Source organism: Branchiostoma belcheri, unplaced genomic scaffold (genome assembly GCF_001625305.1).
Source record: "Branchiostoma belcheri isolate BF01 breed outbred unplaced genomic scaffold, Haploidv18h27 scaffold237, whole genome shotgun sequence".
NCBI classification, from domain to species: Eukaryota; Metazoa; Chordata; class Leptocardii; order Amphioxiformes; family Branchiostomatidae; genus Branchiostoma; species Branchiostoma belcheri.
The window spans coordinates 166,095-190,068 of record NW_017803840.1 but is presented as its reverse complement, the minus strand read 5'-3'; the positions used below and the strand labels follow the sequence as shown (position 1 = coordinate 190,068).

The 23,974-nt window shown below is 41.1% G+C and overlaps 1 protein-coding gene and 1 long non-coding RNA gene across 2 annotated transcripts; both read right to left on the bottom strand.

Annotated features, from left to right (window-relative positions):
- Positions 1 to 3,259: 3,259 nt before the first annotated feature.
- LOC109470867 lies at positions 3,260 to 5,958 on the bottom strand. Its single transcript, XR_002140284.1, has 3 exons — positions 5,913 to 5,958; positions 4,628 to 4,956; positions 3,260 to 3,334 (listed from the first exon to the last, which is right to left on the bottom strand). It is a non-coding gene; the product is annotated as an uncharacterized LOC109470867 (long non-coding RNA).
- Positions 5,959 to 6,278: 320 nt separating this feature from the next.
- On the bottom strand, positions 6,279 to 17,008 carry LOC109470862 (nuclear factor NF-kappa-B p105 subunit-like). The gene is made up of 14 exons (XM_019769946.1): positions 16,810 to 17,008; positions 16,300 to 16,346; positions 15,608 to 15,706; positions 15,101 to 15,252; positions 14,348 to 14,514; positions 13,822 to 13,980; positions 13,281 to 13,385; positions 12,731 to 12,834; positions 12,105 to 12,243; positions 11,525 to 11,635; positions 8,187 to 8,297; positions 7,533 to 7,814; positions 6,891 to 7,112; positions 6,279 to 6,304 (listed from the first exon to the last, which is right to left on the bottom strand). Exons 1-14 carry the CDS (start codon positions 16,946 to 16,948, stop codon positions 6,279 to 6,281), a joined length of 1,863 nt encoding a protein of 620 aa, XP_019625505.1. The 5' UTR covers positions 16,949 to 17,008.
- Positions 17,009 to 23,974: the final 6,966 nt, after the last annotated feature.

Here is a 23,974-nt window from a genome sequence, read left to right as displayed (position 1 = left end):
GTTTGCATATTGGTGATGTTTCAACCTAATTTGCATATCTGATGCAAAAAAAGCTTTTTTTGGCTCCAAAACCAGAATTCGCTAAACGACATGTGATCTTCGAAATGTGATCTTCGAAGAACAAGTTTATCAGGTACAGCAAGGTCCCTCGACATCGTGTTTGCATATTGGTGATGTTCAACCTAATTTGCATATCTGATGCAAAAAAAGCTTTTTTTTGGCTCCAAAACCAGAATTCGCTAAACGACATGTGATCTTCGAAGAACACGTTTTATCAGGTACAGCAAGGTCCCTCGACATCGTTTTTGCATATTGGTGATGTTCCAACCTAATTTGCATATCTGAGGCAAAAAAAGGATTTTAAAGTAGAGAATGTCATTGAAGGACAAGCAATTTTCTTTGAACTACTTTCATAAGATTTTGAATAGTTCTTTGACATCAGGTATGTGATTTGGTTTCATAGTATTCAAGATGGAGCCGGTCTATAATGATCCTATAACAAGATTGTGGCATAAAAAATTGCTTAGCTGCAGTTCTGACCATTTCCGGTAGGTTTCCGGTAGGTAAGTTTAAAGGCACTGGAAAAGCTATTGGACGAAAGAAATACCAAACTACGGTCTTTTAGTAAATTTATAGATTACTTTTGACCGAACACAACATTTTCAAAGTCAGCAATACACAGTAATAGCGCTACTTGCTCCAGACGTGCTACAGTTCTAGCATAAGTCGCTATTTTGGCTTGTTTGCAAATTATTTAGCAAAACGCACCAAAACCTCTTTTGGAAGAATTCAATACCAAAATAAGACTTTTTTTGACCAGTACTGTAGACATGCTTCATGAATAATACTTTTTAAACTAGGTTATGGTCACCAATAACATAAAAATAGCATGTATAACATGTACAACAGCGCCGCACTATCTGTGCGCTTTCGGCCATCCAAAATTGAGGCATATGGATGACCCGTATCTTCACAACGAAAAACCCTAGAGCAGATCTGTCAGTATCATAGCTAGACCAGTACATAATCTTAGTTTTGTGAAAGTTTCGTAACAAAATACCGCTTCCCTCTTGATTTATGAACGAAAGTGTATTTCTGAGAGGTGCGGTTTAAATCGAACCAGCATGATCTAGCAGAAACGTAGTAGTTAGAATGCGTCATGGCATAGTGCAAGACAAAGATCGTGTAGAATTCAATCTCTCCTAGGAGACAACGGATTTCGATCAAAATTGGCCGAAATAAAGGTCCTTGACATACTGACATATGGAATCTAATGTGTTTTCATGAGAAAAACGTAATAAAGCTGCCTCATTTGTAATATCGCACTTTCTGATGGCACAAGCACCTGTTCAAAGTTGAGGACGGGCGGGAGAATGGCTTGTATGTGATCTTCACGAGAGAAGTGACCAAACCTATTAACGTAGAGCTAGAATAGTAAAGGAGTCCATCATTGTTAATGTTTCGTCCCGATAACCTTAGCCATGTTTTAGAAAGACTTCAATATACCCTTTTGCTAGATGAAGTAAGCAAATTGACCCAGAATCATCCCGTACGCGTACAGCATTAGGTCAGAACGCATAGGTGTTCACATCTCGCATAGGTTTTATTAAAAGACAGATACGACTTTTTAAACATAGAACTTTGCATTTCGTAAGTAAATATGGGTATCGATTTACTAAGCTTTCAAATATTCGCTAACGGAAAGGTTGCACGTGGGGAAAAAACAATGTACATTTTGCACCTTGGAGCGTCTCGTAGAGATTTCGGGATAACGAAGAAGTGACAATTAAAGACGAGATTCTGTTATGTAGAACGTAGTGTAACGTCAGACGTAATCTCTTATTTCATTTTACTTTCTTTTCTCATGTTTGTCGCCTTCCAAATATCCCTCGGACAATAAACCTAACTGCGTATGTTAATGGAGATGCGTGCGCAATTGGAGGAATCACTCATGTACTGGTACAGACCAGACCCCATTTTCCTTCAGAGAAGTTTGCACAAATAATTATCAATATCCGTTATGGAAAAAGAGGGAAGTCAGATTTCAAGCCCACGGGTCTGAAATATAAGAGGGTCAAGAAGGAGGAACTACAACTATATTAAGATTTCAGGAAAGGGGCTAAACAGAATATAAAAACAATGGAAGACTTTGATGAAGGTGATCGAAAACAATGCCTTCATAAGGTACAAGAGTCATCTGGATGAAACTGTAAGTTACTTCTAGGAGTCAAACTAGAGACATTGCTAGAGATGACCAGTTCATCTACTAGATTTGCCTGATATACATACATGTACCAACTTTTAGTGTAATAGATGAATACAATATTTAAGGGGTGACGAACGTTGATAATTTGAACCTTGACCTTTTAGCTATACAAACCAGTTATGTAAATCAGCAGCAAACATTCAGTGTTATATTTTTTGTATTTTATTACTTTTGCACTTGCGTGTCAGTTAGAAATGTTGAATAGGTACACTTACTCATTTGTTATCATTACATTTCAGACATACAAACTGCATTACACTGACATTCAGCATCCTAATGTTTGAATAGCAGCAAACTGCTGAATGTAATATGTAACACCACTGCACCTGGCATGGTGCACGTGGCAGCCATGATTGGCATAATAGTGGACAGGGGTACAATAAGTAAAAGAATAATAGATTATACAAAGTACATAACAAAAGATGTAAATGAAATCAGTATAACTGAAAGTTATACATAAATAAATGAGTAATACGAAGTTCAACATGAACTGAGGGAATTTACAAGAAAACATAACTTCAAATCATAAACATAATCATTGTTACATGTACATTGAAAAGTAGTGTACCATGCACTGTGACTCTACACCTTGAACTAGCATTACTGTGCATTTGAATATAACATGACTAATACGAATAGCAGGTTTATTTCAATAAAATGAAATAACAGAAAATATGCCATTACAGCCACAATTACTGAATTGGGACATATTGGACAATTAAAAGAAACGTTATCTACAAATGGTTACCATAAATATATACAGAAGAGCTGGGAGATTAGCCATTCAGTAGTTCAACAAGGAATGGTATTGTGCTGTTTCTAAACCTAGATGTTCTGCATTGTCATTATGTTTCTATGTGAACTACTAATCATAATCACAATTGAGTACAGCTGATATTCCTTTATGCATTGAGGAAATATATGGCAAAAAACGTTCCTCTGAGACAGTTGCTGGTTGTACAGCACCCTTAGGTATGCATTATATGGTCCAGTTAATAGGTTGTCCTGATGGGTTCTGCATTTCCCTTGAAGACAATGTCTATCCAGCCACATGTTGACTCTTGGCACCTGTATGTGAAATAAACAGAGGAAAAACTCAATGAAAAGTTATGTTCTGTTACCACATAACTATTAGAATTTTCTAAACATTGTGGTCAAGGTGCAGGTAGACATGAGAAATATCTGCACAGCCCATACTAGTATTTTACCTGCAGGATGTACTCAAAGCCCTTAGTACATGAATAACTTTCATATTAATATTTTGGGGCAAAAAAGTAGAAATGCACCATAATGCTGCTCATCTTTTTGGAAAAGACAAAGTATGCAATGTTCAAGGCACCAAGAGAGGCTAACCCGAGACCTAGTAGTAGTAGACGCTACAGGGTGTACCTTACTGTACCTATGCCAATATGTGTTTCTCCCCTTATTAGGCTATACCGTCTTAATTCTATGGATAACATCCGCGCACAAATTGATTTTTGCCAATCCTAAAAAGTCACATCGATCCTCTGAGGCTCTGGCCTGGGTAGTCCATGCTAGTTAGCCGGTGAGACCTCTTTGTGGAGGATGGCACCCAGGCTACCGAAGCTCCACAACTCAATATCTCAGTACATACGTACAGTGCTGATTCATAAACTTTGCAAAAACTTGTGGTATACGTCGCTATGTAATAACACAAATTCACAAACCATTTAATTAAGTCATGTGGCCTTCCTCCTAATTTCCATGATGACTCCTCACAGTTTATATATGTTATAGACCCAAAATGTTGGGGTTTCCTTTGTCAATATACTGTGAGAACCATGCTTATACAATATGTGTACGTGTGGTACCTCATCATCAGTATACCAAGCTTGGTGCACCTGATACCATGACCAAGGAAATACGGCAAATGCACTTGTATTGCTCAGATTACATGAGACCATTCATCTGAGATACACAGTAAGGTATGGATTGATATCAGGATAGCAGAACTAACAACTTTTGAACTAACTTTTAGCAGAACTAACATCATCTATTGGTAGATGCAACTATCAAAATTATATATGTAATGGCATGTTCCAGAAAGCCTGTGGGGTGGGTGGGGGTGAAAGAGGTCAAAAATAAACTTTTGTCCCTAGCCTTCTTTCAAACCAGGTTTGCTCAAACCCTCCCTTAATTTAGGGATTGAAATACTGGAAAATTGGAGCTGTGCGGTTATTCCAATGTTACCTGCACCAGTGCTATATGCAGAGAAGAGTGTTTTGGGCCCTAGTTCCTTGTGCTGATTTGCTTAAGTCAAACACTTCCTAGTTCCATGTTAAGATTAGGGCAAATCCTCCCCTAGTTCCTGGTCCAGATTTTTGCTGCATTGACTGTCACCTTCATTAAGTTGAACAGGTCATCTCTGTCATTGTTCCAGGATTCCTGCGTAGCTATCTTCTGTTTTGAATATGTAGTGCGAGTTTGTGGCGGGGCTAGCTCCGGTTCATCTTGTGGTGGGAATAAGGTGTCAACAGCAGCTGCTGCTGTGCTGGGACAAGGATGTTGGGGCAATGTACTAGTATGTGTACTGCCAAATGGTATGGGGACACGTGTCACGGATCTCTTTGGAGCTGGACTGTCGTCAAAGATCACAGTCCTTGCCGTCACTTTCTGCCTTTCACACCGAAAGTGCTTGCTTTTGCCTCTGGCTTTTCCCATGTTTCATTCTAAAATAAGGCAAAAATAGCAACAATTATTTTCTTACTCAGTTCCAGACTATAGAAAGTATGCCTCAATAGATTTGCAAATGTGCCCTCTTCTGCACAATTCATGTATAATCCATCTTCTTGGTACTATATAGTAGATGCTGATTTAGAAAAAAATGAAACGCATATAGCTTAGGTTGTACAGTGTATTTTACAATTGTTCTCATTAGAATTATTACTCAAGCAAGGCAAGGACAGGTTTCTTCTGTATAATGAGCAAGAGCATTATTCCCTAACAAACACCTTCATTTGTCAACATTGTTGCAAGTTGTTTTGACTTTTTCTATTAAAAATTTATAAAATAAGCCCCCCACCCCACCCCCCTGTCGCACACGCACCACCCACCACCCGAATTATATAAAGACACGGTCCCGGCCGCTCCTGGAGCACCGTGATGCGCCTATTAAAGTGCCATTGACAGGAGGATAGAATATTTTCGTACTGTTTAATCAGATGTATTAGTTTTCTTCTTTAGCCAAATGCTAATTTATTTTACCGAGAATATATAACGTTATAACGACCATACTATAGCTGGTTTCCTATAGCTAGGTGAGCTGCCCGGCTGAAAGATGGCCGTCTCTTCTCGCATAATTACGCAAGTCTCTCCCAAAACCACAGAATGGGTCCGACCATGCAGGAAATCTGACCCTAGGACCTTATATACTAGTATTCAAGAACAGAGGCACTCAAAGTGATCGAGAAAGTTTGTAGAAACTTTTAGGTCGTCCTCACCACCCCCCTCCCCCATGCCTCGATATTTCCTGGAAACTTTTGGTGAAATTCCAGGCGAACCTTAACCTCAACTTTCGCATAAAGCATTTAAAAATGGGTAGCATACAATCACACTGAAATACCAAATAGAAATGTACCATTAAGAGTAAGTATAAACCATCAAACTTCAAGTCAAACACACGTACCTGTGGTGGTGATTTGAGACCGAAGCCGAGCGCGGCGTTGGTTTGGGTTTCCCAGCATACCCCGGGGCGGTGACCCCGCCTGATGACCCAGCGTATGTCACCATCCATGAGAATCGCTGTGCTATCGTGGAAGGTGTCGGCTGTAGGACGGGCCGAGTCGCCCCCCCCCCCCGATATGTATCGATGGAAGGTGGTCCCCTTTCCACGATAGTTATCGTGGAAGGCGATCGAACGGGGTGTAGTAGTACACTAATGCCCGGTAGAAATGTCGCTCACAGTCGGGTTGTAAACTAACTTGGCCCCGCGACCCTGGTTACGTGCCCTGGCAATTTTGTGATTTGGCTGACGGATGTTTCGTGTGGCAAATCACATTCGATGCCGAAGTGGGCGCACTGGTAACGAAACGGAAAGGCACGGCGCATACGATCGGGAAGTGAGCGCGAATAGCTCCGCGCGCCTGGACGCGCGTCCCGCTAAATTTGTGATGTTATACATCAAACATGTGCCAGAACATTGAATTTTTTTTTTACTGTTTAAGACGTTTAGATATATAGAATACAACAAGGTGCATTCCGTATCGTCCGACCGCGCGTCGGATCGCCCGAAGGCCGGAGGGAGATCCGACCCGCGGGGGGGCTGGGACCAAGGGTGATGCGGAATACACCGTGTTGTATTTTATTTATATCATACCCACCCAAGAAAACGCGCCTTTCAATGCAAGATGAGCCAAAAGTTGGTGCCACTAAACCCAAAAAATGCAACAATGTCAATTCCAACGTCCGAATTTTGTATTCGAAATTCAAAAGCGGCACACGCGATAAGGGCGAAACGCGTTCGAATCGTTCTATGGAAAAATTTGGAAGGGCCGGGCCGTACGCGTTAAGAACCCCCGGGCCGTACCGCTAGTTATCACACGGGCCGGAACACCCGTATCGAACGTAATCGCGGCCCAGGTATGACATAAAAACTTGTACTTACCACAACAGTCGCCCCTGTTCAGCACGCTGACCCGGTTGACTGGGTAGGTACCTCCCAAGTCCACTTTCCACCACGGCTGGTAAACGCGGTTACGGTTAGTGTGAGTGCACTGGTTGTACCAGGTTACCCTCGTACCCCTGGAACCGTCTACAGCCTTCTCAGGTCCCCAGTGTGATGGAGCAGAACTACAACTTGCCGTCTTGCGAAGAGCGACGTTGCTTTCTGCAGGGAAATACCAGCGAAAAATAAGGGCGCCTGAATTTTTACCTCTGTATCTTATTTTTTTAATAATCAAGTAATAAATACAAGTGGGGCATGGTGTACCGCAACTGACAAAAGGTTGAATTGGAGATGGTCATATTGTAGACTGGGAATAAGTGGCATTGGATGGGGGGGGGGGGTAGTGGGTCAAAATGGAAATAAGTGTTTTTGTGAATTCTAAGTCACGCGTTTACCTGGTGGTATTTATATGCCAATTATAAAGCCAAGAATCCCACAAATCCAACCTTAAACCTTGAACGTGTACATCTCTAATCCAAATTTGTTCATTAAATGGTCACTCGTACTCAGGGATCACTGTCTAGTTTAAAGGGGAATAATTTGAGGAAAAGGCGGAATATTCTAATGAAACCGTGCGCTCACCTGTGATACAGCGGTATGATACCTCCAAGTACTTCTGCACTCCGTAACAAGGGTCCCCACCGAAAACGCTGCTACTCGCTGTCACTGAGCACTGCCGCTTGCCCTGACAGGCGGCCCTCACCACGGCCAGGCTGGTGGCCGCGCGGCAGTTGGTACGACAAGTGGAGCAGGCACAGGAGTGGGAGGCGGTCGTCCTGCCGTAGTTCGCCTCCACGATCAACAGCGTCTTTCTGTCCGAGCAAGACAGCTGTAGGGTGCCCCTCTCGCAGGTGAAGGCTGTTTCTGTGTCAACGTTTGTGTATTAATGTCAGGTGAGTAACTTGGGTGAAATATTTGCCCCTTACTCACAAGAAAACGGCGGGATGGCTTTTATAGACAACCCTGATCCTAAGGTACGAGTAATTCATTTTTTTACATTAAACATGTATTTGTTGGATCACCTGTCTTAATCTAAAAAGAAAAAAAAGAATCCTAGCCTACCAACTAATCATTGTTTTTTTTAGGAAGCGGAGACATAACATGGTTTTCCTATGCCTTACCTGTGTGTTGACACCACAGAAACAATACTTAGCCAATTTAAAAGTGGATATTTTTTAATAAATCAACACAAAAATCTCTAAACAAATGAAGGGGAAATGACGTTAAGAATCTTACCATGCTCGGGGACGGTGGTGAAGACGAGTCTCTGTTCCAGGGAGTACAGCCGGGTGTTTCTCACCTCCACTCTCGCCTCTTCAACCTTCGCCGTCACCTCTGACAGTAGACCTAGTGAACATCGTACATGAAAACACGTACATTGTAAAAAAAAATCCGATACAAGTAAGCTTTCTTATCGAATGATGTACATGTAAACCGATAATTTTCTCATTATAAGAAAAAAATCCTACCATCCACCATTCCTTAGGCCAGAAATTGTTTAAGCCTCCATATTAAATGTCGTTAAGTTAATTATGACCACGGTGGTCAAAATTGGGCCCCGATCTCCCCACCTGCAGTAGAACCCGAACCGTGTTCGATATGACGTAATTCGAATAGAACAGTGTTCGAAACGGGGTCACCCGCGGTCATTTACAGTAAACATGGGTCTTCTGGCCCCTTTTTTCATGTGTACCTCCTAACAGAAAAAATCCACCTTTTAACAAATATTTTCCATTTCCTGGACAACTACATGTCTGCCTTCATTTTGTAGTGGGCTGGAACATGAAACGAAGCTACTGCCGTTATCGTGGGTGACCTTGAAGATCGCAATGCTTGTACTCATCAGCCTAAATAAACACTACTCATATTCATGCCGTATGACATGCGTCAAAAACTCGTTTAAGATTGGAAGCATGGAGAGTCCAACATATCTCATTGACGGCTCAAAATGACCGTAACGGGTTTGTCCAGAATCGTGTCTTAGGGATTTTCGAAAAAGGACCTTGATTTTGAATTATGAGCAATTGAGTGCGAAAAATGTCAAAAAATGCCGTTTTTTCACATTTATGTCGACAAAAACTATACTTAAAATCAGAAATTAAAAAATTCCTAAGACACGATTTTTGATCTTATTCCTAGTCGTCCAAAAATAATAAAAAGTCGGGGATTTTGGGTAACATACGTAGCCAATCTTAAACGGTGTTTGCCGAAAAACATGACTCGGACTGTCTCGGACTGGCGCTCCAAATCCCGCAAAAAATCGTCTTTCGGAGCGAGATTTTTCAAAATCAGTAATTTAACGTAAACAACTAACATTAAACCTATGTAAACACGATAATTTCATTTTATCTTGACGGAATTTACCCTTCAATACTATTTGTTTATTTTCAAATGGTTTACGGGTAGTCCAAAACAGGCCAAACTTGCGTCTTGTAACCTGATACGTTTTCGAACCCCCCTAGCAATGGGAAAGAATACCGTAGTGACAGACCGCCGTGGACCTTAATTTAAAGAAGAAATCCAATGATTCCGTCACATTTTTCAATCCCTTTTACCTCCTTGTAGAGGGTCGTAAAGTTAGAACCTATTCAAAGAAGGGTATTGGACTGCCTTCAAAAGAATTGATAGCAACCAGGAGGATATTTACGCTGATTAATGTTAGACATCCAGGTAATACGATACGCCAAAAAGCAGTTATTCAAGCAACTGGATATGATTTTGAAAACGGTCAGACGTTTCAGCTAGTATCCACTAGCTTTCGTCAGTAAATGAGGTGAAATGCAGGTTCATAAGCACAAACTGTTGATTGATATACAAACTGTTGATTGATATGCTTATAAACCTGCATTTCCCCTCTGGTCTCTCATTTACTGACGAAAGCAAGTGGATACTAGCTGAAACGTCTGACCGCTTCCAAAACCATATCCAGTTGCTTGAGTAACAGCTTTTTTGCAGGAGGATATTTGACTTTTTAGCTCTTCCGCTTCCTGCGTAGTGAGGCCGTACACAGGCGGACTGTGCCACATCATGGTCATGTACAGGAGAAGGAAGACTTTGCTGTAAGTCCAGGCTCCCATGTTGAACGGTGTTCGTCTAAGATGAAGAAACAATGTCAAGGAAGTGTTTTAATAATTTTGTTGACAAGTCTCCAACATACAGAATCATGAAAAAAAGGGTATAAACTTTTAAGATACCATACCTTTTTAAGAAAATGTTTCATAGGTTGTCATGCTGTTATGTGTTCTACACTACCAAAATTCTATTTCTTATTTTTCTTCTTTTTTCTAATGTTGAGAAATATCCTCTTGCCAGGGGGATTTTCAAGAAAATTCAAGAAACATTTTTTAAAGATTTTGTACAAGGAAAAACAAGAAAAAGCATTTCTGGTAGTGACTGTAGGCATTTATATTTCATCAAATCAATATTGAATTCCGTAGGGATATCCTTTCCGTATACATTTAAAGATAAAATATCACAAGTTGCCAGGACCTACCCTGTGGGCGATTTCCTCTCAGCGTGGACAGAGCGCAGACTGAGCCCCACAGAACCTTCGGGCGATCTGGCCTTCAGCGTAAAGAAACAAATTACATATCTGTCATAATTGTATTACACAAACACAAGGGCGGTAATTTCCACAGCTCATTTAGTGTCGTGTAGTAACAATACGTTAATTACGACTCTGTTTACTAGAAAATAATTTACTCACAGAGGGGGCAGCATATTTTCGTTAACTACATTTAACGCCAAGCAACCTTTTGTTCAAGTCCTTGAACACACCCTAAATTCTATTATGACATTTGTAGTAATGGAGGAGTTTCAGCCTCTACATAAGACGTCCTGGATTTGGACTTGCTTTTGCCTTAACATTTATACAAATTGCCCTTAACATTGACACAAATTTTCTTTCACATTTACACAAATTTCCCACTTAAAAAACTGAACAGTATTTACTGTAGGACTGAGAGATATCGCTCAAGTGCAATACTACACATGGTACTGTCCTAAACTTGTAATAACGTCTGACCTGTTTATTTTAACCGTTTTAATTTAGTGGTTGTTAATGTTTTTTTAAATATACCCTGTCCATGAAATGTTTATAGATATGTCTGATATAGAGATATGCCGTTTCTTATTGTTAGTAAACTCTGGAAGGCCCCACCCCCTCCAAAATGGAACGTTCCACCGCCTCCGATGGTGCTGCCAAATCCAAAACCACCACCATACATTCCTATATTACAACATATTTACAGTTAGGTATCACATTTTTCAAAACATATATCTCAATACAAATATGACATAAAACATAATAAACAATTTCCATACTGATCTACTTGTATTGTCCTAAGTTAGATCATAATTTTACGTACAGTTGAAATTTAACCTTTCAATCTACATTTGATGCATCAAAATTACGGTGAGAAGGCTTTGCTGTTTAAAAGATATTATTTCAGCCAATATGCATAAATTTAGGTATCACTTTTCTTTGACTTAGGGTCTATATATACAGACTCTTATTTCAGCTGCATTTCCCAATATGTTGTAAACAAAGTCTCATAAAAAACTGAGTAACTCACCAGGTCCGAGCCCCCCTCCCCCTGCAGTGGGCCCTCCCGGCCCCCCGCCACCGAAGTGGGTGTTGAAGTGTGGAACAGTCTTCTTCCTCTTCTTACCGATCTCCTCTTTGTCTGGAGGTGGGAGAAAATCACATCAACACAAGATTATCAGCACTTCTATTCTACTCAAATCATGCCCATTCCTGTCCTTGGTGCTGAACACCATCAACTGTAAAACACATCAGATTTCGTAAAATACATACAATACTTTTCTCTAAAAACACTGCTTTTTCTCAAAACTATAATTATGACTGCTTCACAACAAATACATTCAACCATTATAACTGTTTTCCAAGTTTTTGTACCTACATAGATCTGAGGAAAGTACAAGGACAGCAAACTTGGCTGTTATTCAAACTTTCCTTTTGCAGTATCTAAAATACCTCAATCTGATTGTAAAGCAATGATGCAAAGTGTTTGGATAAGTCCCCATTTCTTTGTGCTGAAAGTTCAGAACATGTTTGGAAGGTAAGTGAAGGATTTGGGGCCGTCAAATTAGTAAGGCTGAAACTACAAAGCAAAAATTTTTGAAACCACGTACCGAACTGCTGAGGCTGGTAGGTGAAGGGTTTTGGGTCGCTGAGTTCTCCGTCGGACTTTCTGCGCAGCTGGACATGGACGCTGATCGGCCGCTCGATCGCCACGTTGTGGTACAGCGGAGTCTTAAACACGATCGCAAACTGTAGGAAAAAAAACCGATGAAACAAACTTACAAGGGTTTCTGTGTCTCACAATGGCTGTAGAATAGTTACAAAGGATGTACAGCACAAATAGTACTTGTGCTATCTGATGAAGACAGTCTGTGCCTTTAATTGCTGCAGTCAAGAAATTCTGAGGCTCATGAACTGACCAGGAATCTGTATAAGGATGTTTGGCTGCATCACCTGCCGCGCTACAAGGCCCTGTTAAGTCTACTTATTACTGTGTTTTAATTATCATGTATTTAACACTGTTTTGTATTTTTTATGCACAATGTCTATTAATTTGTGGGCATGGTGGCCTTGAAAAGGTGTACTTAGGTCCACCTGTTCCACCATGCCTTCCATTTATATGTGTATGTGGTGAATTGTAATAAATAAATAAAAAATAAATAAAATAACCTTTAATACCAAGCTATACAGCTGTGAGACAAACAAGTACAAACAAACCCATGTTGACCTGACGTACCTGTCTGTGGACGTCTGCAGGCCCGAAGTCTCCGTAAGCCTCCCACTCCGACCCGCCATTGGTCGATTCATCAGCCTCTTCATAGAAACGCACCTGGATGTCATCTGTACAAACATCAGGCAAACTCAGCTTCATTTTTCACTTTTATAATATTCATATGACATAGCAATCTTCTAAAGAATGATGCACATGTACTATGGAACATTCTCTTTCTATCTTGGGGTTAGAACATCAAATACTCGCCGTTTCTTTCAGTCCCCTATCGTGCATACAGTCATATTATTGTGTTAACTTTACAATCAAACAGCAAGGCTAGCAACTGTTTTAGATTTAGATTCTCATGTCTCAAGTCAACATAGATAATTTTTCTTGGCATGACACCATTTTAAAGTTTCCTTTTTAATGAGGAAGCAGTATTTACACATATGTTAAGCTGATATAGCTAATATGCTCAGTAACTGTCATGTAAAGTTCATGTAGAATCAGGTGAGGTCAGATCATGTGAGGTCAGGTCATGTGAGGTCATGTGAGGTCACCTGATGTCGCTCACCTTTCTGCACCTTGTCACACAGCAGGAAGACCTCGTCCCCGCCGGTCACACAGCCGGAGTGCCGGTCCATCCGGCAGATCTTCAGCGTCGACGCGTTAGGGGCCTCTGGGATGATGATAGGGAGAAATCATTTAAAACCGATTATCTTTTCACAAGTTTTATTTGGTTTGTCGAAGTGCTAACTCAGGCTATGAAATTTAATAATGTAACTTAAAATCAAATCACTGCTTTGATAAGTATACTGTCATTAAAAAAACAACTAAAAAGACAAGAACTTTCTTCAATTATTGGTGCCAAATGGGAGGTTTTTTTAGTCATAACCAAAATGGTACAAGACTTAGTACATGGTAAATGAGATACACAAGTAGTTACTAAGAAATTCTATCTGGTTGCTCGAGTTTTCTTGTGTACACATACAGGTTTTGTTTTTGCAGAAGAGGGAGAATCTGAGAACCAAATTGTTATGGCCTAACAGATGAGGATACAACAAATCTTCAAGCTTTAGTTAGAAACAAAAATCAAGACATTTGAGAATACGTACTGCTGTCGAACACAGCGTCAGAGATGACCGGTTGTAGAGTGCGTGTGTACGTCCCGTTCTCATCCTGCAGGAAAGCCTGGAAACAAACCCGCACGGCGCTCAGGTCCATCTGCTTAGCCTGCTCCTGGGACTCCTTCACAATCTGTCGCTTGTCTTGTTCTGGTAAAGAAGTCATGGTGTAGAAAACACTGGTCATTCTTGAGAAAGACAAATAAAGTCAAAACCGGTCAAATTCCGTCTCATTGTTGTCATTTTCCCAATGTTAAGAACGATGTAGAGAACAGCTGTGTTAAGTCTACTGAGAATTGTTCAAGATCTGACTCTGTGAAATATGTAAGTTTTATATCTTACATTCATTTATTCATTCATTCATTGTTAATAATATGTTCCTATGTATGTGTACTACATGTACATGTATATATATTACTGATAGACAGAATGAGAAACGATGAGAAAAGCGAGTGATGTCCCTCCCACCTGTGATGTTATGATAGACAGAATGAAAGAATAACAATAAGATAAACACCTGTGATGTACTTGTTACTGTCGTCCTCACTCAGGTTGTCGAAGTCGAGGATGATTTTCCCCGTCTCCTGGCAGCGCCGCGCGGCGACCAGCTCCTTCATCTTCCTCTTCTCCAGGATGGACGGAACGTTCTTCTTCGTCACGTGGAGGACACCAAGGTTTCGGAACCTGTTAGGAACAGCAGAGAGGAGTAGAGTTACAGGAATAAGATCTATCAGTTTTGCTTAATGGAAACAGTTCACTCTACACACATAGAACAATCCCTCCCTATCTGTAGGTAATGACAGACTCACGTTGCTGGCATTGTCCCTGGGTCTGACCTGCACCACAGAGACTTACAACGCATGTGCACGCAAACATATGCAAACACACAAACACACACACACATGCTCTCTCTCTTTCCTTCACATACACAAGCACGCATAATCAGAACAGTCCCTCTATACCCATAAGTAAAGATTAACTCATGTAGCGGAGATATGTCCGACCAGCATCACAAAGATACACAAACACACACAGAACTACATGTAAAGATTAACTCACGTAGCAGACATTCCTTCGGTCTGACCTGCACCACACAGAGACACACACAGACAGACGTACAAACAGATAGACAAACACGCACAGAGATAAAGACAAACTCACGTAGCGGACATGTCCTTAGGTCCGACATGCACCACACAGATACACATATTCACACACAGAAACACACACACAGACAAGACACACACAAACACACACAAGACAAACTCACGTAGCGGACATGTCCTTGGGTCCGACCTGCACCACACAGAATCCGTCCTCGTTACACTGTTTCCCCACCAGGTAGTGGGCGTGCGGCCGCGGCTGGTCCTCATTGGTCATCAGAGTCACCACGATACGGGCGTAACCTTGGTAACCAACGATCTGAGAGATCAGGGAAAAGTGCAGAATTAATTGATGAATCATCATCATTGGTCTTCCTCATTATGAGGTGTAGCCTCCAGAACTGTTTGAGGCTACTGAGACAAGTTCCTGCACTTCTAAATTAGTTTCTGTTTCTATGAGTCTCTTTAGAGGTATGATTAATATTGTGTGGGATAATAATCATAACTGCTAACAAACTTGCAGACAAATATCATCAAATAACAACAAGCAGCAACACCCTATTTTGGTCCTCACAATTATCAGTACTCCAAAAGATAGTTTTTATTTAAAAAGAAGAACTTACAAAGCCAATTTTACAAAAATGGTTAAAAGAGAGGAAATTGTCCGATGTTACCTTGACAGACGGGTAAGTTTTCCTGTTCTTCTCACTGTGGACCCCTGGGATACCTCCGTGTGACGGACCCTCGCAGCCATACCGGAAACGGAAACCGCGCTGCGTGGGGACAGACATGATATTACTGTCAAAAATGTACTAACTAATCAGTTTTAAGTTTTTAACTGGTAAAAATCTGTACTAATTAATCAGTGAACAAACTGTAGCTATGATAGTCTGATATATTTCTTGACACTGGTGAATGAATTATAAACCTTGCCTTTCAAATGCTGTAGGTAAATTTCAAATAAAATCATTAACATGGGAGAAAAAAAAAGTAAGAATGCTGATCAGATGCATTTTTACCACACCATGAAAAGGGGTGTCTTGTTGTTTTTTTTTAATTTATTTACTTCATAGTTCACCACAAAAAAGCCTCATGAGAACCACTTAAATGTTTTGGCTTACTGTAGAGCCAATGAGGACAGATATTTGTTGACCTTAGACTTGGAAAGTTCAAGGTTATTCCATAGTGAGCATCTTATAGTACAATGTAAATCTTGTACATGCATCATTGAGGCTTAAACTAGTAAAAGTGGATCCAATCAAAACACAAGGGCAGACATTCAGAACCAATTATACATGATTAGATACACCCTAACATTGATTGAGTAGTTATTTATCATTAGATATGAAAACAAGGAAGTCCTTACAGATTTGGGCTGTTCAGTGATCTGTAGGTAAGGCTGCCCCTGCATTCCTGTAACAAACATGATCATAGGTTAACAGACACACAGAAACATGGACTATGCACCATTCATACATGATGTTCCTACCTGTTTGATGTTTTAGTTTAAAATCGCTATAAATGCTTCCTTGTATTTTGTGTATCGTTACTGTACTCAGGGCCAGCCCTTTGTAATAGCTGACATGACACTACATTTACATGTATGTTTCTTACAGCCAAACCAGTATATATAATAGAAAAAGATTTAGAGAATTAGAAAGTATTCCTGTGACATTAGTGTGTACATTACCAACGTAGTAGTTGGGCAAGAATTATTATTTAGACATCATGCTGCCCCAATGGTTGACTAAGCTACGGGAGAGTGAGTTAGGCAGAATTGGCTATGTGTCTCTTATAGCCGAACTGGTATGTAAGAGAAAGTAAGGGAAAGTGAGAGAAAGTGTCCACCTGCGACAGGTGTGTAATAATAAGTTACCTGGCGTCCCGTTCATGGCGTGCTGCATCCCGGTCATCTTTTGCAGCAGGCTGATGTCCGGCGCTCCGTCCTCCCCGTTAATTATCTCGTTAACGAGCGACGCCGGTAATTCCACCGACTCCAGCGCTGTGTCTGACATGGCGGAATCAAAGCCCTTGACGTTTTAGCGCTCAGTTTCTCCCGTTTTACCTCACAAACGCGTAACAAGTACGGAAAGTCTTCTGTGAAGAAGAAAAACAACAAGAAGGGAAAAAAAAGTCAATAAAATTGTAAAACTCACCTTGTTGTGACTCTAGTTGGAGGGGTTTTTAAGGAAATGTTGGGAGGAAATTAGCAAAATGCCTAACGTTGCTACAAGGTAGCCACAGTGGTTCTATAGAGTCAGGGACTCAGAAAGGGGAAGTTGTTGACTCATTTGCATATGATTTGCATATCCAGTGGAAATCCCCGCGAGCGTCTGGCAATATTTCTGGCAGGAGGTAATGACGTCATCACTAACTAAACAATGGACTACCTGAGGACTGGACTGTACCATCTGGTTACCATACGGGGGTAAAAAACTGTATTTTCCAACTTCTTTTTTTTCTTTTGCATATAAACTTATAACAGCAACCCTGATTTTAGTCATTTTCCATCTTGATAGGGTTCTGGATCTTTTTGAAAGCCAATCAATTTTTAACGGAAATAGAAAACTAGTTCATACCCCCCTCTCAAACAAAGACTTAAAGTGTGCCAGGCCTCCCAGGTTGGGTGTAACAGTTTAGAAAGGAGAAGTGTTTAGTGCACAGTTCTAACAAGTGTCAAGAAAATACCACAGGTGGTCATAATAATACTAGTAGTACTTCCTTCTTGTTTATCTTTCCAGGTTTTTCAGTTCCACTGTGACTCAGTGTCACAAATTCGAAATGACAAAATATGCGTGTCGTGACATGCCGTGGCTTGTGGAAAAGTACTTTGAGGGATTCTTTGTTTTGTGCTTTAAAAATATTGACAAATTTCAACAGCAACATTGGCTTTCCGTTTTGCACGCCAGATACAAAATTCGGAACTTCCTCGAAAACATCTAGTCTCGTCGAATTACAGAGAATTTACTCGTGTAAGAAACTGTGCCCCCATGGCCATGGTATCCAGGTACAGGGGTTTATATCAACACTATTGGTTTCTCACTAGACTTCTACAAATCGCACTTTTTGCGATCCTACACTAAAAGGGGGCAGTGCGAGAAACCTACAACTTCCGAGTAGCCGAGGTATAACTGCATTCAGGTAAACAATAACGGCCTATTAACAGCAACAAATGCGATTTTTCGGAGCTGTGACTCACCAAGATCGCTCCCAGATCTTCAAAAGTGGCGTGAAACCCCGTTAGTTTGCAATTCCAGGGTAGATTTGGACTTGGACCACAGTGGACTTGGACGTGGGAAAAAACACTACGCCAGACTCGAGCGTAAAGTCCCTAAACCTGGGAAAACCCCGCATTTCCAGCTCAGCTCTGATTAGTCGATTCTGGTCAGCTGGTGGAATATCAGAGCCTGTGATTGGCTGGAGCTGGGGCGAGCCAAAAATAGATCTGCGTCACCAGGAAGTGTTCCAGGTAAGGCTGACTGCGCTTCTAGCGGTTTGATATAAAACTGCAAGCAATGCTCTCTACCGCTGCGTTTCACTAACATATCGCCAGACGGCGCTTCTACACGGCCGCAAAGAAGTGTGCAAAACAACCTGATGATGGCAAACTTAGTTAATGCTTAACTAGGATACGAACCAAGTCAGGGGTAAACTTTGCAGAGGCTATACTACTAAAAAAAAACGAAAAGAAAGCAGACACATTGTTTTGGCACACAGTACAAAATGCACATGATATAAATGGTACTATGTTGTTGCGTGTGTGACTAGACAATCGCAATGTTGTAGATTCTTGTTCTTTTCCAACCTGCCCCCCCCCCCCATGACCTTCAAACTTGTCCCCTACTCTTGAGCGGACATTTTCCTTAAGGAACACATCTGGGCACAGGTATGGTGGACAGACTTTGGTAACTTCGAACAGTGATATTTAGTTGATAACTCTAAAGGATCTTTATAATGATAATGATAATGATAACTTTATGATGATATACATTATGATATACATGATACCTACGTATGACAACAACCTATACCTATCTTTATACATATGATACCTACCTACCTATAAACATCTTAAAACTCTTATATACCTGACAGAAGTTAAGTGTTAATGATGAACATATCAAGGCATGTAGTGAGCAACATTAAATCGAGCCATGAAAGTTCATCTTCTGGCAGAAGTATATTCTGTTAGATATTGAATTATTTCCGAGAATGGGCACGGTAATAATGACAGAAATTCTATACTTTCAATACGAATGGACTTGGACGGGGGCCTGCTTGGGGGGGGGGGGGCGACAACGCTCTACGCTGAAACCTCTCGATTACGCTTTACGATAAATTCCAAGTGGCTACAACGCATTACGTAGAATTAAAAAGACGAATACGCTCTACGTACTAGCTATGCAAAATGCGTCAATTACCCTCTACGTTGAATTAGAGCGCTCCGTCTAATTCGTAGAATTAAAACGTCCGATTACAATCTACGCAAAAGCGGGCATGCGGGCCCCTTTGGACTGATTTAAATGTGCATGTACAGCGGGTCTAGCAAGACTCGTTCCATTGTACATGTAGCACCGCAGACAACAAAGGGGGTACTCGGGGCTGTACTTTTTATATTATCTCCAAGCAAATCTTACGGTAGCCAAGACAGTAACGGTCCAAGAGGCACCACAGTATATCCAAAATGCTACCTATATATGCATATTCTAGATCTACTGGCTACCGAAAGATCTGCTTTAAGATAACTTTCCTGTTATTTTCACGCCACAAAATGGCGGACAGAACTCGTAAGCTACCCGTGACCCGCCCGTTCCAAAGTCTACACGTCGCTAACGGTCAGAGTAAACGGGCCCTACAGTGCCCAGTATAGTATCAAGGGCAGTACGCTAGTATCAAACTAGAGTTCGGAGGGCTCATGCCTTCGACAGTGTGATATTGCTTTCGTGGGTGTTGTGTGTATGTATAGTGTAGGCTTTTTGAAGATGATTATCGTAGTTTCCGTCAGGACCAAAGAAAAATGATCGCAGTTGTATCTCGCGTTGGGGTGGACGGATGTAATTGGGACTCGGTATACGTTCTGCTATTGGGCTGTAGATGGTGCACGTTCTTTTGTTCTTATTGTATTTGTGTTTTCGGGCGTGAAAATGAATTTTATTGGCGGCCCCCGGACACCCCTTTGACTCAGTTTGAGTCTGAAAATGGTCGCCCGGGTTGACCTTTGGTGTGTTTGTGGTATTATGAGATTGGTCCACTTTTTTGTCACAGAGGGGTGTTCCACAGAGGGGGTGTTCGGTGTCGATGAAAGATTTGTTTTCAACAAGGCACTGGTATCATTTGTGGGTGGACGTGGTGAGATATTAGTTGTTCCTGACGTTTTAAATTAGATACAATCGAACGCAAGTTTTGCGAGTAGTAAAGTGGTGTATGCTAAAGTACGGGACATCACCAGGACCAAGGACATTCTATCACCGTGTGATGAAAGCTTCTTGCCGGGACAGACCTCGATCTGCTCGGAAACATGTATAGAGAGCACCGGGCCGTCACGCCGAAGGTTACGTGGCTTACACTTCCGGGTTATCGAACAAGGACATTATACAGGTCCTTGAACGAACGTAAAATTATGTGGAAAAAATGCCATAAATCCGCAAATAGATATATATTTTCCCCAAAGGTTCTTTGAATTGTGGCAATCATATTTTCACTAAATGTGGCTATGCAATCGTGGAAAACAGCGTTTTAGGGGGCACACCCCAATTTATTTGGGGGCCTCTATGCGAAGCTGCACACCCTCAAATCTAGCGACCGTCTCTGGCGTGGAATAATTCGGAAGGAGAATAACTGTATATGGGACGAAAGGATATCTCTTCAGCTACAAGACAAGCTGAGTTTGGTTTCTTCAACCTTTTTTAAGTTTGGTAAAATCAACGGAAAAAACATTATTTTCACTCCAAAATTAATGCCCAAAATTGCGAATTTTCGCGTAGGATAATCCCACAAAAAACATTTTCCGGCAGAAATGACTGATGCTGGCAGAAGGAACCAAGCCTTGACTATACCCGAGTAAATTATAAAGAAAATTCTAGTACTGTAATTTTCTGAACAGTCCACGGCGCGAGGGTTGCAAATCCACCCCTACGAAGCCGCAGAGCGAAATCTAGGTCAAACGGGGGCGGATTACACTTGGCGCGCAAGGATACCCGGAAGTAAGGTTCGGAGCCAAAAAAAATTTTCACCCCAAAATCACCATTTCTTACACTCTTCAGCCATGTTAAAGTTTAATGATACTTCGTGGCAGTTTATTAGAAATGTCACCTCAAACTTGGACCCTCAAAACCCTTTCGTCACTTTTTTTACAACGGACTACGAAGAACTGGGGTGTGCACCGTTTAGTGCATGTTCCTCAAGAAAGAAAATTACTCCGCACGTGTAGGGTCTAAAAGAGTCCCGACAAAAAAATGATTGTGTCCGAACAGCGTGAGTTTAGGTCCACCATAAAATCTCTTTCATCCCTCAGACCTGATCTAAAAAGGATTTGAGATGGAAGCCTGTTTATTACTGACAGGATCAGGCAGGGAAGTTTCGGCGTCCGGGCGATTGTCGGACGTATACGCTTATTTTGACCTGAGTACTGCGGTGGGGCACAGTGAGCCAAAAGAGGGCCTCTTGCGGGTCATGGGTAATTGCCATACTAGCAGTGTGTACACCGACGATTTATTTTGGTACCTCTTTTTTAGATAATTTTTTTCTTGTGCAAATTATGCTCAGAAAGGCCCAGTTTTCTGGTAAGAAGGACAGAAGAATGTATATTTTTAAAATTTGGCCAAAAAGTCTGACATTTTTCATGGTTTGACCTGTTATTAGCCTTTAAAAACTTGTGATCTTGTTACCTGCTATTAGCTGCGTGTAGTAGCGATGGCTTGGGGATTTATCTCCCTTTTGTGTATTTGAGGATTTACAGATGAGTTTTTGATAGCCTATAGTCTGTCAACAGCATAACTTGAGAAAGCTTAGGTGGATTATCTTGATATTTGGTAGGTGGGTAGGTCTTGATGGGACCTGGAAATGATTAGACTTTGGACCCCCTAGCGGCTTGTTGTGGTACTGCAGCTGAACTTCCAGTTTTGATATCTCATGATCTACACATGCTGGGGTGACGAAATCTGGATGGTAGGTAGCTCTTTTGCTGGGGAAGAAGTGGCGTGAGCTTGGGGCCCCCTACGCGGGCTTGCTCAGGAACTGCAGGTCTATCTGTTTGAAAATATTCAAAAAGAAGGATAACTCAAGAACCGGTGGACGGATCGTCGTGATTTTTGGTATGCAGGTAGCTTACGTGATGGTCGGTATAATTATGCGGCAATTACGCAAATCTGGATGTAATTTGCATAATTAATGGAGAAAATTCTATACATCAGCTGCATTACATTGTAGGACTATTCAAGCTTGTGACATGTAATTGAGAACGAGAGAAACACAGGCAGATATTGATTATGTAAATTAATACTTAATCTGCATAATTAATGAGAAAATGTAATAATTCCATAATGCTAACTGCCTGGAATTTCATACTTGGGGTTGCTGGTGTGTTTTCTAAATTTAAAGCGACCAGTGTTACTGCAGTAACGTACGGACCTCCCACGACGCCCATTTCCGAAATTGATCTTGCTATCGTCAACGGTAACTTGCTCGCAAAAAATCGTGAACATCCATTTGCAGATTCTCGAATTATCCCGCTAACAACAATAACGACCACCACAAAAGGTCAAAATCAATGACATGGGAACCCCCCACGAGGCCCATATCCGAACTTGACCTTGGTATTTTCAATGGTAACTTGACCAACTAAAAAACATGAACATCCATTTAAGATTCTCGAGATATCTTGATGACAAGGAAAAACACAAAAAACAAAGGTCAACTGCAGTGACATAGAAACCCCCACGGGGCCCATCTTTGAACTTGACCTCGGCATTCTCAACGGTAACTTGCCCACTATAAATCATGAACATCCATTTAAGGATACTCGAGATATCTTGATGACAAGGAAAAAACACCAAAAACCAAGGTCAATTACAGTGACTTAGGAACCCCCCACGAAGCCCATTTTTAGCCTTGACAATGGCCACCCCCAGATCAACCTGCCTGCCAAAAATCGTGAACCTCGGACCATGCCTTCAAACTTTACCGTGCATAATCTACAAAACAGGCCGAAACCGATTTCATAGCCTTCTCGTCGAAGGCAAAAATGATTTTTCTTGTGCAAATTATGCTCAGAAAGGCCCAGTTTTCTGGTAAGAAGGACAGAAGAATGTATATTTTTAAAATTTGGCCAAAAAGTCTGACATTTTTCATGGTTTGACCTGTTATTAGCCTTTAAAAACTTGTGATCTTGTTACCTGCTATTAGCTGCGTGTATTAGCGATGGCTTGGGGATTTATCTCCCTTTTGTGTATTTGAGGATTTACAGATAAGTTTTTGATAGCCTATAGTCTGTCAACAGCATAACTTGAGAAAGCTTAGGTGTATTATCTTGATATTTGGTAGGTGGGTAGGTCTTGATGGGACCTGGAAATGATTAGACTTTGGACCCCCTAGCGGCTTGTTGTGGTACTGCAGCTGAACTTCCAGTTTTGATATCTCATGATCTACACATGCTGGGGTGACGAAATCTGGATGGTAGGTAGCTCTTTTGCTGGGGAAGAAGTGGCGTGAGCTTGGGCCCCCTAGCGGCTTGCTCAGGAACTGCAGGTCTATCTGTTTGAAAATATTCAAAAGAGGATAACTCAAGAACCGGTGGACGGATCGTCGTGATTTTTGGTATGCAGGTAGCTTACGTGATGGTCGGTATAATTATGCGGCAATTATGCAAATCTGGATGTAATTTGCATAATTAATGGTGAAATTCTATAAATCAGCTGCATTACATTGTAGGACTATTCAAGCTTGTGACATGTAATTGAGAACGAGAGAAAGACAGGCAGATATTGATTATGTAAATTAATACTTAATTTGCATAATTAATGAGAAAATGTAATAATTCCATA

Excerpts from the sequence above, each read along its gene's own strand:
- LOC109470862 (XM_019769946.1), bottom strand. The coding sequence starts at position 16,948 with ATGTCAGACACAGCGCTGGAGTCGGTGGAATTACCGGCGTCGCTCGTT. Across the intron at positions 16,347-16,809 it reads CGCCATGAACGGGACGCCAG|GAATGCAGGGGCAGCCTTAC; the intron begins GTAACTTATTAT and ends TGTTTGTTACAG. Across the intron at positions 6,305-6,890 it reads GAACAGGGGCGACTGTTGTG|TGCGCCCACTTCGGCATCGA; the intron begins GTAAGTACAAGT and ends TTTCGTTACCAG.